The sequence below is a fragment of the Phoxinus phoxinus genome (genome assembly GCF_949152265.1).
Source record: "Phoxinus phoxinus genome assembly, chromosome: 6".
NCBI classification, from domain to species: Eukaryota; Metazoa; Chordata; class Actinopteri; order Cypriniformes; family Leuciscidae; genus Phoxinus; species Phoxinus phoxinus.
Window position 1 is genome coordinate 35,867 of NC_136881.1, and position 16,634 is coordinate 52,500.

At 43.9% G+C, this 16,634-nt stretch overlaps 2 protein-coding genes across 2 annotated transcripts in view; one reads left to right on the forward strand and one right to left on the reverse strand.

The window, feature by feature from the left end:
• Positions 1-5,557: 5,557 nt before the first annotated feature.
• On the reverse strand, positions 5,558-11,013 carry rpl24 (ribosomal protein L24). The gene is made up of 6 exons (XM_079615351.1): positions 10,564-11,013; positions 10,363-10,438; positions 9,554-9,664; positions 7,255-7,391; positions 5,954-6,017; positions 5,558-5,684 (listed from the first exon to the last, which is right to left on the reverse strand). Exons 1-6 carry the CDS (start codon positions 10,566-10,568, stop codon positions 5,604-5,606), a joined length of 474 nt encoding a protein of 157 aa, XP_079471477.1. The 5' UTR covers positions 10,569-11,013; the 3' UTR covers positions 5,558-5,603.
• The window catches only part of cep97 (centrosomal protein 97), an 18,303-nt gene continuing 12,431 nt past the window's right edge, over positions 10,763-16,634 (forward strand). Inside the window, exons 1-4 of the mRNA XM_079615350.1 lie at positions 10,763-10,845; positions 11,370-11,512; positions 12,527-12,685; positions 12,807-12,908. Coding sequence (XP_079471476.1) covers positions 10,788-10,845; positions 11,370-11,512; positions 12,527-12,685; positions 12,807-12,908 — 462 coding nt within the window. The 5' untranslated portion in view covers positions 10,763-10,787. The remainder of the gene's footprint in view (positions 10,846-11,369; positions 11,513-12,526; positions 12,686-12,806; positions 12,909-16,634) is intronic.

The following is a 16,634-nucleotide window of genomic DNA, read 5'->3' on the forward strand; positions in this document are numbered from 1 at the left end:
CATCAGAGCTCCGATGCGGCTGTGGTCTCCCATAACCAACACATCCCGTCAGCTCTCCGGAAATCTCCAGAGCAGCAACAACACCAGCGATGCAAACGTCTCCCTTCTCTGTTTGACTCAGTCTCTTTTAAAGTAGATGAACTGAACGAGTGATCTCGTTCAGGTGTAAAGCCACGCCCTCCAGCAATCAGCCTGTAACTCGGGGACAAACACACAACCACTCACTGAGCCGTCACACACCCCCCCTTAAAAGATCCTATATCTTATAAGGATTCTCAAAACACCTCAAAAAACCCTCAAAAGTGACATTTAAAAATCATACTTTCCTTTTTTCAAAAGCATTCTTTTATATGAGAACCGACTCCAGTATAACAAGTGTTTTCCACAGTCACCTCCATTCTCCTAGACGGCTCAATTTGTCCCCAGCAATCTGGATCCTGAAAGCAAGTTTAAGGCAACAAAGAGAGCACAGAAAAACAGTAACAGCTGCCTGAACACTTACAGTACGTTATTCGATCTGATCAGGAATACGAGATAATGCATCTGCCACTACATTATCAGTTCCCTTGATGTGTTTTACAGTTAAACTGTAAGGCTGTAAAAAAAGAATCCAACGCATTAACCGCTGACTTGGGGATTGTAAAGAGTGTAAAAACGTTAGAGGGTTATGATCAGAATAAACCTCCACAGGTAATCCTCCCCCCACATACACATCAAAGTGCTGAAGAGCCCAAATTAAGGATAATGCTTCCTTCTCTATTACCGAATAGTTCCTTTGATAAGTATTAAACTTACGAGAGAAGAAACTTACAGGATGGTCGAGTCCACTCTCACCAGTTTGTAATAGAACAGCCCCAGCACCAATCTGGCTTGCATCTACCTGTATCTTAAATAGCCTATCCAGCCTAGGGGCAGCTAAAACAGGAGAAATAGTTAATAACAGTTTAACATTTTCGAAAGCCCTCTGACAATTTAGACTCCAAACAAAATTGACATTACTCTTAAGCAGATCAGGGAGCGGAGAAGCAACAGTTGAAAAATTTGGGCAAAACCCCCGGTAATAGCCGACCATCCCCAAAAACCGCATCAGTTCTTTCTTTGTTGATGGAGGAAATTGTTGAATAGCTTCAATTTTGGCTTGAACAGGACGCACCTCACCCTGTCCAACTTCTTTTCCCAAATATCTTACAGTACCCTTGGCAAACTCACACTTTGCCAAGTTTACTGTAAGACATGCCTCAGCCAAACGCATCAGTAAGGCACGAAGATGTACCAGATGTTGTTCCCATGTATCACTAAACACAACAACATCATCCAAATACACCGCACAACCCTCCAGGCCGAATACCACTTTATTCATCAATCTCTGGAAGGTTGCGGGTGCATTTCTCAAACCAAAACTCATAACAGCGTGCATGTTAGACCCTATACCGACTAAGCTGCTGAAAGAGATGCTTCCAGATGTCATAGATCCTCTTCTTAATATCATTAATTCATCTTTGTCTCTAGGATACGTACCAAAAACCTTTAAGCTAGCTATGATTAAACCGCTTGTTAAAAAACAGCAACTTGATCCTACAAAACTAGTCAATTACAGGCCGATCTCTAATCTGCCATTTCTGTCAAAGATATTAGAAAAAGCAGTATCCTCACAACTGTGTTCCTTTCTTGAAAGAAATGATATCTGCGAGGATTTTCAGTCCGGATTTAGACCGTACCATAGTACCGAGACAGCTCTCGTTAGAGTCACAAATGATTTGCTCTTATCATCCGATCGTGGTTGTATCTCTCTATTAGTATTACTGGATCTTAGTGCTGCATTTGACACCATTGACCACAACATCCTTTTAAATAGACTCGAACATTATGTTGGCATTAGTGGAATTGCACTAGCATGGTTTAAATCATACTTATCTGACCGTTATCAGTTTGTAGCAGTAAATGAAGAGATGTCTTATAAATCACAAGTTCAGTATGGCGTACCACAAGGCTCAGTACTAGGACCGCTGCTGTTCACTCTGTATATGCTACCATTAGGAGATATCATTAGGAAACATGGAATTAGCTTTCACTGTTATGCCGACGATACTCAGCTGTATATTTCTTCAAAACCTAACGAAACCTACCAATTCACAAAATTAACGGAATGCATAGCTGATATAAAAAATTGGATGACTAGTAATTTCCTACTACTAAATTCAGAAAAAACAGATTCTAATTATTGGACAAAAAACTTCCACACGTAATAACCTAGAGTACTGTCTAACACTTGATGGCTGCTCTGTTAAGTCTTCGTCGTCGGTTAGGAACCTGGGTGTGCTCTTTGATACCAATCTTTCATTTGAAAGTCATGTGTCTAGTATCTGTAAAACCGCTTTCTTCCATCTTAAAATTATATCTAAATTACGTCATATGCTCTCAATGAATAATGCAGAACAATTAGTTCATGCGTTTATGACCTCAAGGCTAGATTATTGTAATGCTCTACTGGGTGGCTGCCCTGCACGCTTAATAAACAAACTACAGCTAGTTCAAAACGCAGCAGCTCGAGTTCTTACTAGAACCAGGAAGTATGACCATATTAGCCCCGTTCTGTCAACACTGCATTGGCTGCCTATTAAACATCGTATAAATTTTAAAGTATTGCTGATCACTTACAAAGCACTAAATGGTTTAGCTCCGCAGTACTTGAGCGAGCTCTTAACGCATTATAGTCCTTCACGTCTACTGCGATCTCAAAATTCCGGCCAGTTAATAATACCTAGAATATCAAAATCGACTGCTGGCGGTAGATCCTTTTCCTACTTCGCACCAAAACTTTGGAACAGTCTTCCTACCATTGTCCGGGAAGCAGACACACTCTGTCAGTTCAAATCTAGACTAAAAACACATCTCTTCGGCCTAGCATACACATAACACATTATAGACTTATATAATTAGGCTGCATAGTTTAGAACAGCCGGGACCGGGAACACTTCCCGTAAATCCTGATGTACTTGGTACATCATAATAAGGATGGCGTCTACGCTAATATTAGTCTCTCTGTCTATCCCGAGGTTTACTGCTGTCCACCGGAACCAGGCCGTATCCAGATCTGATGAAGGACCAGCGCCAGGACACGACGACGACGCCGCTGACCTGAAGTGTCAACCAGTCTCTCCTCCTCTCCACTCCGACTTCAACCAACCGGAACTGGACAAATACTCTTCATTCTGAACTTCATACACTGTTCACTCATTGGCCAGAGGAGAACTGGCCCCCGACTGAGCCTGGGTTCTCCCAAGGTTTTTTTCTCCATTCTGTCACCTGATGGAGTTTTGGTTCCTTGCCGCTGTTGCCTTACCTTCTGGCTTGCTTAGTTGGGGACATTTAATATTCAACAATATTATAGATCTGCCTTAAAGGTGGATGATGATGAAATAGTTTTTTTGTATTATTTTCATGTTATCACTGTGAAGCTGCTTTGATACAATCTGTATTGTAAAAAGCGCTATATAAATAAAGATGACTGACTGACTAACAGAGTATGAATATAGCCCCGATGGTGTAATGAATGAAGTTATCTCTTGAGCTCTGGGAGTTAAAGGCACTTGCCAGTATCCCTTTAGAAGGTCCAGTTTGCTTACAAACTTCGCAGAACCCACCTGATCCACACAATCCTCCATTCGAGGAAGTGGAAAAGCGTCAGGTTTAGTAATAGCGTTTAACTTGCGGTAATCAGTGCAAAATCTATAAGTAGAATCTGGCTTTTTTACCAACAAACATGGTGAAGCCCAACTGGAGCTCGAAGGAACAGCGATCTCATTCTCCAGCATATACTGAACCTCTGACTCCAGCACATTCCGCTTATTGATAGGAACCCTGTAAAAACGCTGACGAATAGGTCGCGCATCTCCCACTTCCACATGCTGGATCAGATGCGTACGGCTGGGGACATCTGCAAACAAACTAGGAAAATCAAACAACAACTCTGTCAACTCTAATCTTTGTACCTCAGACAAATGTGAAAACAAACCCTCTAAGTTCTGAAGGGTCTCTGAATTCTTTAACCGTGGAAGCAAGACACAGTCTCCAGGTACAATCACATCCTCCCCTCCTTCTACAGAAAAAGGCTGAGAACTATCCAGAGAGATAGTAGCAACAGTAACAGCTGGATTAACTCGTTGAGTGTCAGAATTACGAGAATGATAAGGCTTAAGTAAATTTACGTGAAAACACTGTTTAGCCTTTCGCCGATTTGGGATCGCAATTTGATAATTTTGGTCAGTCATTTTTCGAAGAACAGTGTATGGACCAGTAAATCGTGCGCAAAAAGGAGAGCCAGATGAAGGTAACAAAACCAACACCTGATCACCTGGTGTAAAAACACGGCATTCTGTATATTTGTCAAAGTGTTTCTTCATTTTATTCTGTGCTCCGACAAGATTTTTCTGAGCACTCATTCCAGCTAAAAATAAACGCCTACGGAAACCATTTACATAATCCAACAAATTTTGAGGAGGATCCTCTTCCCCCAATCCCTCCCTCAAAACAGAAAGAGGACCACGTACACTGAGCAGTCACATGGCCCTAATCATCACGCTTACTCTATTCCTGAAAATTCAATGCAGTTATTTAGTGCTTTTCACAATACAGTTTCAAAGAGGCTTCACAATTTAGAGCGATCTGGTATCAGAGGAAACTGTCTAGCTTGTGCATTTCAGAAACGTACATATACAAATCACAGATAGCTAAACATTTAATTCAGTTTTTGTGAATGAAATGAATGACTTGCTCTGGTGTTCAACTGACGCTTGCGCCTCCTGCTGGTGAGACCGACTAACCGCAGATGGAGAGTATTAATCGGTACTCTACTGCTATTCCTGCAGTTCCCGGATGTGAAATGTTGAATTTTCTTTTGAATTTGAGAAAGCGAAATAAATTTGGACCAAAGATTGTCTGTTGAACATTATAGGTTGAATTTTTAAACAGAATTAATATTTTGGAAGTTAATTCTGAATGGTGAAAATTAATTATTTAATGTTTAATAATGTGTTCAAAAAGTGTGCACAATATTTTGAATAGAAATACGACCGCATGAAATTTCAGCCCATAAAAAAACAAGCCCTAAAAATACAATGCATTAAAATGCAAGCTCGGTTAATGCAATGCCTATTTTTCTACTGTAATTCAACAAGCTTTTTTGATTAAACAATTGGCATTATTTTACTTCCATAAAATACTTATTGCAATTGAGTAAACCATATATACTCTAATATATGGTATAATTAACACTTTACAACCATTCAAATCAGAAAGATCAAGTTAACTATCTTTTGCAGTCAAGAACTGGTAAGAAAAAGCACCTAGCAAAGCATGGTGTTGGCGTGCCGTTGCTGCTTTTTAAATCTTGCTCTTCTGCGGCCCGTCCTTAAAGTTCTCCAGAACAGACACAGCATGATCTCACCCAAAAACATCATCTTACCTTATACAGTTATATTTATTTGAAAGAACTAATCCTTTAAATGTCACTGATCATCACTGAACATCAATGAAATCAATTCAAGGAGACTAGAGGTTGATGGCGAAACCTTTATTAATACACAAAACACCAAAACATGAGTTTAGCGCTTGCCCCCGACACGAGGAGCGTTGACCTTCATGGGCTTGGCGATCTTCTGTTTCGGTGCATTCTTAGCAGGGGCCTGAAAACAAGAGCGACACGTTACTGACTACATGAAGGACTTCAAGAGGATTTACAGGCAGGGTTATAGATCTTAAGTGTCGGACTATAAATGACACTGAGCACCCATTAAAAGAGTACAAGGTGTAGACATAGTCCTTCTGCTCTACGCCACCTTATGACACAGAAGCGACAGAATCAGTCACACTGCAACGCCTCAAGGGGCAGAAGATCACACACATGAGCGGGTGAATCTGCATGCCAACAGGAGATAATAAAGCCAGATCTGACCTTGGTGCTCTGAGCCGTCGGCTTCTTCGTCACTTGCTTCGCCTTCTTGGCCTCTTTAGCAGCTCTGAAACATCAGATGGAGATCAGGTTAGAAGAGAAACACTCAGACTCATCACAGCCCTGCGTGAGAAAGCTCATTTTATAAGTTCAACTGATCACACCCAACACGCAATCTCTAACTTTAATGTCCTCGGTTTATGACTGTGCTGCATGACGTCTTAATATTTTTGATGCGCATTTTATCAATGCGGATGCGAGTCAGTTCGGGACAATGATCCGTTCACACTAGAATCTAATATTGGCAATGTGGATCAACAGCTAGATCCAAAAAATCTGATCAGGGGTGCGTTTCCCAAAGCCAACTATGGTCGCAAGATCCGTCGTTACCAATAGAGTTCAATAGAGATTGCGATCATAGTTGGCCAACGATGCTTTTGGGAAACGCACACGAGCAATTAATCGGGATTGAGCACCAAAGCTCGCAGTGCGAACGCCTTCCAGATCTGAAGTCGAGTCAAAAACAATAACCGTTACTAATAGCTTCATGCATAACCACACAATGAAACGTCGGAGTCCGGAACCAGAAATTCAACTTGCAACAAATTATATTTAAATCATCTTTAGGGTAAATATGAAGCATTTAGTTCATTGCAATAAAAAAGCAACACCAGGTACATCATTGCCCACCTGTGGCTCCCTCGCATCGTTTACACCTTTTAACAGTGATGAAAATCATGTAGTTCTGTTAGAGAAAACTACATCTAGAAACGGACCTCGTCTCCTTACCGCGGCGGGAGCGATCCGGTCCGAACGAAATCTAAGTGTCTATTTGGCAATATTTGGGATTTAAACCCAATGCTAATGGAAACATGTAAATCTGCCAAATTAATCTGATGAGGGTGGCAGCATCCGGAGGCGTCTCTCTCTCACTCACACACACACACACACACACACACACGTCTAGAAGCAGTTAATAAAGCCATCTTATTCGTTTTGTTTATTAAAGTTCTAGGTTTAAATTAAACAAGTTTGTGATTGTACTGTTTTGTTGGGTGTGTTTTTCATGTATAGTAATAATGCACCCATCATTCCAGCAACTGATGTCCCCGAATTGCCAATAATTTGAAAGCAAAATGTGTCGTCACAGATTAACCAGTGGAAAATCCTCACCGTCACATCGCTACTCCACACACACCTCAAGCTGATCAATCATACAGCACGTGTTTGTAAGAGCGACGAACTCTGCAGTGAAACCGGTTTAGGTGAGATCATGAGTGTGAACGAGGCGTGAGGTCCGGTACCTGATCGCTTGCTCTCGCTGCGCTTTACGCACTTCAGGCTTCTGGTTCCTCTTGGCCAGGATCTCAGCCAGAGACGCACCGGTGATCGCCCGCTGGAACTTCACCGCGCGCCGCGTGCGCTTCTTGGACACCTCTTCCTGACGGGGCAAACACACACACACACACATTAGACACGTCTTCCTGACGGGGCAAACACACACACACACACACACACATTAGACACCTCTTCCTGACGGGGCAAACACACACACACACATTAGACACGTCTTCCTGACGGGGCAAACACACACACACACACCATTAGACACGTCTTCCTGACGGGGCAAACACACACACACACACATTAGACACGTCTTCCTGACGGGGCAAACACACACACACACACACACCATACACGTCTTCCTGACGGGGCAAACACACACACACACACACACATTAGACACGTCTTCCTGACGGGGCAAACACACACACACACACACACACACATTAGACACGTCTTCTTGACGGGGCAAACACACACACACACACACACACATTAAACACGTCTTCCTGACGGGGCAAACACACACACACACACATTAGACACGTCTTCCTGACGGGGCAAACACACACACACACACACATTAGACACGTCTTCCTGACGGGGCAAACACACACACACACATTAGACACGTCTTCCTGACGGGGCAAACACACACACACACACACATTAGACACGTCTTCCTGACGGGGCAAACACACACACACACACACACATTAGACACCTCTTCCTGACGGGGCAAACACACACACACACACACATTAGACACGTCTTCCTGACGGGGCAAACACACACACACACACACACACACACACACACACACACACATTAGACACGTCTTCCTGACGGGGCAAACACACACACACACACACACACACACACATTAGACACGTCTTCCTGACGGGGCAAACACACACACACACACACACACACACATTAGACACGTCTTCCTGACGGGGCAAACACACACACACACACACACACACACACACACTAGGGCTGGGCGATAAATAGATTTGATCGATTAACTCGAATGTGTAGTTTACGTCGATGTGTTTGAATGAAAATCGGTTTTCTCTTGAACATCCGCCGACGCTCCTCTGGGCTGCCGTAGTTCCGGACGCGCTCAGCGTGTTTGCCACAGAGCTGCACAAACAACATGGCAGATGAACAAGAAAGCGGCAGCACAAGCACACCCGCCAAAGACATTTACAAACTGAATCTGCCGACTCAAGAGTTCACCACGAGACTCACGGTCACTTTCCACGCGCTCACACACATTTCTCACGCAGAGAAAAATCACGAAGCAAACACGGACACCGACAGAGAAGCTTACGGTACGATTGATATAAAACATTCTCAGCTCTCAGATTATGTCAATTTAATTACAAAATGTAAACAATAAACAGTTTTGCCGCTTGTACATGTGACGTGACAGATCTCAGTTCAAGCGGCTCGTGAACCGGTCATCGGTTACTACTAACTTAATATAAATAAATATGAATGATCAATAGATAATTTGAAAGATAGTTGTAAATGTAATAAAATCGATCGATCGTTTTTCAGCCGCGGACAGAGGTCCATCAACAGCTGGAGAACAGTCACGCTCACCTCAGGACAGCCGTCTAATGACCATAGCACGCTCGTTGGACTTAAAAAAATGGCTATAGAGAGGAGTATTTTGCTAAATATGATCACTATATACCATATTTATTATATTTTTACCTATATCATTAAAATCTTATAACGTTGTCATTATAAAAAACACATTAAATTTAATTTGAGATGTTATTTTTAACCTTTAATAATAATACCAGCTGACAGGCTCTGTATGTTTACAGCATTAGGTGAGATTATTTTGGGGGACAAAAATTAACATAACACATTAACGCATCTACTGTACCTAATATTTATCCAAAGGAATCGATATTGAGTCAAGATCACAATCAAATCACAGGAATTGAAATTGTGAAATTTGTGTCGAGCAATAATAAGAACAGTAGCGTAGTAGTCAGTGTATCATGTAGACGTTGTGTCGTCACTAAACTTAATACAACTCTGTTAGTCACCAACTGACAATCACAATACACTATACTTGTGATGCAAGTGTTTTTGGCATCTAAAAACGTATCGTTCAGAACCCCGTATCGAAGTCACGGTATCAACATCATAATGTGTTTATCGACACCCAGCTCTGGTCCAGTCACACAGATAAACGGGTCCGGTGACCCTACGGAGAGCTGGAGGGGTCACACTCACAGACTGGCCCTTCTTGTGTTTGCGCCGGTACAGAACGGTCCAGTTGATCTGTCTGGGGTTCCTCTTGGACAGGAACGCAGACTCACATTTCGCATTCAGGAACTGGAAAACCTGCAGGAAAGCGGATCACAGGAGCATGACATCACTAATACAGACACTGACGTCACACGTGTATTCAGTGCAGTCACAGACCATAACTGCTTATTACAGTCACAGACCATAACTGCTTATTACAGTCACAGACCATAACTGCTTATTCCAGTCACAGACCATAACTGCTTATTCCAGTCACAGACCCTAACTGCTTATTACAGTCACAGACCATAACTGCTTATTCCAGTCACAGACCATAACTGCTTATTACAGTCACAGACCATAACTGCTTATTCCAGTCACAGACCATAACTGCTTATTACAGTCACAGACCATAACTGCTTATTCCAGTCACAGACCATAACTGCTTATTACAGTCTCAGACGATATTTCCCACAGCACTGACAACAATCTCTTATTCAGGGTTTTAGTCCTGAAGCCTGTTAAAACCAACTCTCTCACACACACACACACACACACACACACACACACACACACACACTTTTTCCTCTCACACACACACAGTGTTCGCAGTTACTACCCGACCATTAGCTCTGGCTAGCACTTCAGCTAACGTTAGCTAACCGGCCAGTACTAGTCTGAATAAACAAACTGAAGACTGCCGGTCTTACATACATGATCACATCACAAGACGGCAAAAGTCACTCATCGATCAACACTGAATAAAGTCTAATTCTCGAAGTTTGTGCTTTTACCTTTCCATCGATCCTGGCGTAGCGCCGGCCATGACCGGGATAGATTTTATATCCACTAAAACTGCACAGCTCGACCCTGCACATCAGAAATAAGAGTTATTACAGATTAATCATATTTCATACTAACCTATTAACCATTTTATATGCGATTTTACACGATAACCTTTAAGATGTTAAAGGATGAACACAGACTGTACTCACTTCATGGCGGCGTTTCAGATAGGGAAGAGGAAAAGGAATTGTGGGTAAGCGGTTTATAAAGGAGCTTATTTCACAAATGTAAACTCTTTTTTCAAAGTAAACATATATTTGATATATAAATGCAACCAGCTACCCTATAAAAATACTTTAAATTATTATTATTTCCAGATTCGTTTATCCAATCAAATAGAGTATCGGTTGCCTGGCTGACTCAAGCGGGAAGTATGGCGGCGAGTGACGAGCAGATGCGCGATCCGCGGGAGCAAATGGATAATTACCAAGGTATGCGAAATTAAAAAATATGAATCGGTACTGTTGATTAGATGGATATTATATTGTATTTCAATTGTACATCATGTTTAACGTGCAGCGTGTGGCGCTCGTGTCGTGACGAACTTGACGTCTGATAATGTGCAGAAATCTGCCGTTTACACTGACAGGATCCGATCTTCATATCTGATGTTTATATGTGATGTTTATATCTGATGTTCATATCTGATGTTTATATCTGATGTTCATATCTGATGTTTATATCTGATGTTCATATCTGATGTTCATATCTGATCTTCATATCTGATGTTTATATCTCCAATGATAGGATGGGGTTATTTAAATCATTTGTACTAATGTAGTGTATTCTCTCGATTATTGTTGTCGACATCAGCTTCAGATTTCAGTTCTCTCTTTAATCAATAAACTTGATATTAACTAACCCTAACCTCTGAAGATTTAGTTTGAGCTTTCCATTGGAACTGTTGCTATAAGAACAGATATAACGTTAGTTGTTTTGTTCTGTTGTTATTAAGGTCCTGGTTTATTAGACCTTTCCAATCAGAATCTCCACAAACTGGATCCGAAGTTGTTCAGCGGAGAGTGTCACACTCTTATCCTGGACCAGAACCACATCATCAAGCTGGAGCACCTGGAGCGCAGTGCGGCTCTCCAGCAGGTGTGTGTGTGTGTGTGTGTGTGTGTCTGTGTGTGTGTGTGTCTGTGTGTGTGTGTGTGTGTCTGTGTGTGTGTGTGTGTCTGTGTGTGTGTGTGTGTGTGTGTGTGTGTCTGTGTGTGTGTGTGTGTGTGTGTCTGTCTGTGTGTGTGTGTGTGTGTGTCTGTGTCTGTGTGTCTGTGTGTGTGTGTGTGTCTGTGTGTGTGTGTGTGTGTGTGTGTGTGTGTGTGTGTGTCTGTCTGTCTGTCTGTCTGTGTGTGTGTGTGTGTGTCTGTGTCTGTGTGTGTGTGTGTGTGTGTGTCTGTGTGTGTCTGTCTGTGTGTGTGTGTGTGTGTGTGTGTGTGTGTGTGTCTGTGTCTGTGTCTGTGTGTGTGTGTGTGTGTGTGTGTGTGTGTGTGTGTGTGTGTGTGTCTGTCTGTGTGTGTGTGTGACCTGGGGTGTGACCTGCGGTGTGTGTGTGTGTGTGTGTGTGTGTGTGTGTCTGTCTGTGTGTGTGTGTGACCTGGGGTGTGACCTGCGGTGTGTGTGTGTGTGTCTGTGTGTGTGTGTGTGTGTCTGTGTGTGTCTGTGTGTGTGTGTGACCTGGGGTGTGTGTGTGTGTGTGTGTGTGTGACCTGCGCTGTGTGTGTGTGTGTGACCTGCGGTGTGTGTGTGTCTGTGTGTGTGTGTGTGTGTGTGTGTGACCTGCGGGGTGTGTGTGTGTGTGTGTGTGTGTGTGTGTGTGTGTCTGTCTGTGTATGTCTGTGTGTGTGTCTGTGTGTGTGTGTGTGTGTGTGTCTGTGTGTGTGTGTGACCTGCGGTGTGACCTGCGGTGTGTGTGTGTGTGTGACCTGCGGTGTGTGTGTGTCTGTGTGTGTGTGTGTGACCTGCGGTGTGTGTGTGTGTCTGTGTGTGTGTGTGTGTGTGTCTGTGTGTGTCTGTGTGTGTGTGTGACCTGTGGTGTGTGTGTGTGTGTCTGTGTGTGTGTGTGTGTCTGTGTGTGTGTGTGTGACCAGCGGTGTGTGTGTGTGTTCACAGCTGTCTGTGGCCTCCAACCGGCTGGTGCGCATGATGGGCGTCTCGAAGCTCAGTAACTTGCGCTCGCTCAGCCTCCCGCACAACAGCATCGGACACATCGAGGGCCTGAAGGACCTGCCGCGGCTCCAGCGCCTCAACCTGGCCGGGAACAACATCAAGGTTGGGTTAGATAGACAGTTTCCAGACTACAGAAGATGAGGCTGAATGTTGGTGTCCTCGTCAGCATCTGTGTGTGTGTGTGTGTGTGTGTGTGTGTGTGTGTGTGTGTGTGTGTGTGCAGGTCATCGAGCAGCTCCACAGCTGTGTCTCTCTTCAGCATCTGGATCTGTCAGACAATAACATCTCTCACATTGGGGACCTCACCAAGCTCTCCGCGCTGAAGGTATTAGCATGTGTCTCGAGAGAACCTCCTGCAGTCTCGCAGTAGTGTGTGTGTGTGTGTGTACAGTAGTGTGTGTGTGAGGAGTGATGTGTGTGTGTGTGTACAGTAGTGTGTGTGTGTGTACAGTAGTGTGTGTGTGAGGAGTGATGTGTGTGTGAGGAGTGATGTGTGTGAGGAGTGATGTGTGTGTGGAGTGATGTGTGTGTGGAGTGATGTGTGTGTGGACAGTAGTGTGTGTGTGAGGAGTGATGTGTGTGTGTGGACAGTAGTGTGTGTGTGTACAGTAGTGTGTGTGTGAGGAGTGATGTGTGTGAGGAGTGATGTGTGTGTGGACAGTAGTGTGTGTGTGAGGAGTGATGTGTGTGTGGACAGTAGTGTGTGTGTGTGTGTACAGTAGTGTGTGTGAGAGGAGTGATATGTGTGTACAGTAGTGTGTGTGTGAGAGTGATGTGTGTGTACAGTAGTGTGTGTGTGTGTGTGTGGACAGTAGTGTTTGTGTGTACAGTAGTGTGTGTGTACAGTAGTGTGTGTGTGTGTGTGTGGACAGTAGTGTGTGTGTACAGTAGTGTGTGTGTACAGTAGTGTGTGTGTACAGTAGTGTGTACAGTAGTGTGTGTGAGAGGAGTGATATGTGTGTACAGTAGTGTGTGTGTGTGTGTGTGTGTACAGTAGTGTGTGTGTGTGAGGAGTGATGTGTGTGTACAGTAGTGTGTGTGTGTGTGTGTGTGTGTGTGTGTGTACAGTAGTGTGTGTGTGTGTACAGTAGTGTGTGTGTGCGCTAGTGTGTGTGTGTTTGTGTGTGTGTGTGAGAGGAGTGATATGTGTGTACAGTAGTGTGTGTGTGTGTGTGTGTGTGTACAGTATTGTGTGTGTACAGTAGTGTGTGTGTGCGCTAGTGTGTGTGTGTGTGTGTGTGTTTGTGTGTGTGTGTGAGAGGAGTGATATGTGTGTACAGTAGTGTGTGTGTGTGAGGAGTGATGTGTGTGTGGACAGTAGTGTGTGCGTGTACAGTAGTGTGTGTGTGTGAGGAGTGATGTGTGTGTACAGTAGTGTGTGTGTGTGTGTACAGTAGTGTGTGTGTGAGGAGTGATGTGTGTGTACAGTAGTGTGTGTGTGTGTGTACAGTAGTGTGTGTGTGAGGAGTGATGTGTGTGTACAGTAGTGTGTGTGTGTGTGTGTGTACAGTAGTGTGTGTGTGTGTGTGTGTGTGTGTGTGTGTACAGTAGTGTGTGTGTGTGTGTGTGTGTGTGTGTGTGTGCGCTAGTGTGTGTGTGTGTGTGTGTGTGTGTGTGTGATGGCGGCGGCGGCAGGCTCGCACGCTGGCATGCTGCACTAAGAAAATCAACATCCACCCGTCGTAGCTGCCGGCGAAAACGCAGAAAGAGCAGTTGTGTTAATATCAGGACTACTCACAATGTGCTTGGTTTCAACCCTGAAGTTCGCGACCAAAGCTGCTTTAAGAAGCGGTAAGATCCATAACATCGGATGGCGAATCCATGACCCGACAAATGTTTGTCCCGAAAGTAACCATCTGCACGCCACCTGGCAAACTTTGAACATTACAATCGCCCACTCTCTGACCAAGAATGGATGTGTTTTCAGGCACAGGAGAGAGCGTTCAGAAAAACCCTGGATGTTAAATTAATTCGCGATAAACAAACAATACGATTTACCGGAAACAACCCGCGTTACTGGACTAAACTTATAACCATCTTATGTGGAGTATACTACAGAAATGGATCCTACACAGCAACTCACAGAGATGGGAGACCACTAGGAATACCTCTGTTAAAATATACTGTAAGAATCTTACGGAAATTCCCCCTCTGCAGAGCGCTCTCACCGAGGCCCGATTCAGAGACGCTCACTGGATGGATAGATCAGCAGTTGCGCTTCGTACGGGAAACTATCCAGCCAGCGCTCAACAGAGCGACAAATTCCAGCAGTGTGAGAGAGCCCAGAGTGGCAAGCGAAAACGAACTAGCGTATCTTTGGGAACATCGTAGGAGTAAGGCAATAGATATCATTTTAAATAACAGTACTTACCCAGATCCCCCTCCTGTGATAAGCGACGTGGACCAAGTTTATGAGTATTATGCTGCGAAATGCCAACCAGCACAGTTACACCAGCGGTTGAGCAGCCCTCCATGGTGCGGCGCTCTTGACCTGGACAACCCGAAAGATCACCCCGCAACCTCGGACTTCACCGCAGAGGAGGTTTCAAGAGTTCTGTGCAGCCTCCCGAACAACAAAGCATGTGGTGCAGACGGGGTGACATATGAAGTGCTCAAAGCAACAAAACAATTCTCAATAGTGACACTCACTCAGATTTTTAATGTCTGTTTAATTAATCAGAAAGTTCCCGATTCTTGGAAGGGGGCTATTATCTACAGGATCCCCAAAAAGAACAACATCCCAGAAGATCCCTCCACCTGGAGGGACATATCGCTGCTCCCCACTATATACAAGGTATTTATGAAGTGTATTCTAAGCCGAATTTTACCCTGGCTGGTGGAATCGGGAACATTGACAACAAAACAAAAAGCATACATAGAGAGGCAGGGAATGAATGAGCATGTATTCTGTTTGAAGACTGCCATTGATGATTTTAAACATGAATCCTCCCGTTTCTATGCGGTATTCCTCGACTTCCGAGACGCTTTTGGCTCTTTACCTCATAGCGTAATGATTCATTCCCTTGAGGAAATAAAGCTGCCGGAACAGTATATACATATAATCAAGAATGTATACGACAATTCTTTTCTACAAGTGATTTGCGGACATCAACTAACGAAACCGGTGAAACTTGAAATTGGGATTAAGACGGGGTGTCCATGGAGCGCTGTGAATTTCATAGTGCCCTTAAACCACTGGTTGAAATGGTTATGCCTCCTCGCCCCGCCTGGTATCACATCTCCAAACCCAGTTCAGGCTTTTGCTGATGACGTCCTCATAGTATCAAGAGAGGAGAACGTCATTACCAACATGCTGTCATACACCGATCGCTTCCTGCAATGGTCTGGACTTAAAGTTAAGAACAACAAATGTGCGGTGTTTTACGAACGACGCAGCGGTGGCAATAGATGGTATAGAGCCAAGTATGATCAGCCTCCATCATTCACAATCGCTGGAAGCACAATCAGAGTTTATTCAAGACATGAATCATACAATTATCTAGGACACATGTTTAATGTTGCAGGAGAATGGCAAGAGCAAGTGAGCGATATCTGTAAGGAATACTCCATCAGATTAGACTTGATAGACCAGTGTCCCCTACCGACCTGTATGAAACTCCAGGCCGTTCGGGATATAGCTCTGTCTAAGACTCAACATCTGTTTGCCAATGTCCACATTGCTAAGAAACATCTGACGGAGCTGAACAATAAGACCGTGCAGCTGGTAAGAAAATGGTTAAGTCTCAACACACACACAACAAGAAGTATTCTCTTTATGAACAAATCAGAAGGGGGACTGGGGATTCCCAACATTGAATGGATTTATACAGCTACCAGAGTAAACCCTTTACTGCACATGCTGAATAACGATGACCTTACAGTTCGCGAAGTTGCCCGGCGCTCACTGCTGCTGGATCTAAGCAAACGCAAGGTCCCCTATGCTGCAGATGGAGAACCGGGTTTCCTTGGCTTCCGAAAGAAACCTAGCGGAAAGCTGGACACCAGGGCTACAGGATTTGGAGTACGTTCGGATTGGCCCGATCTGAATGAC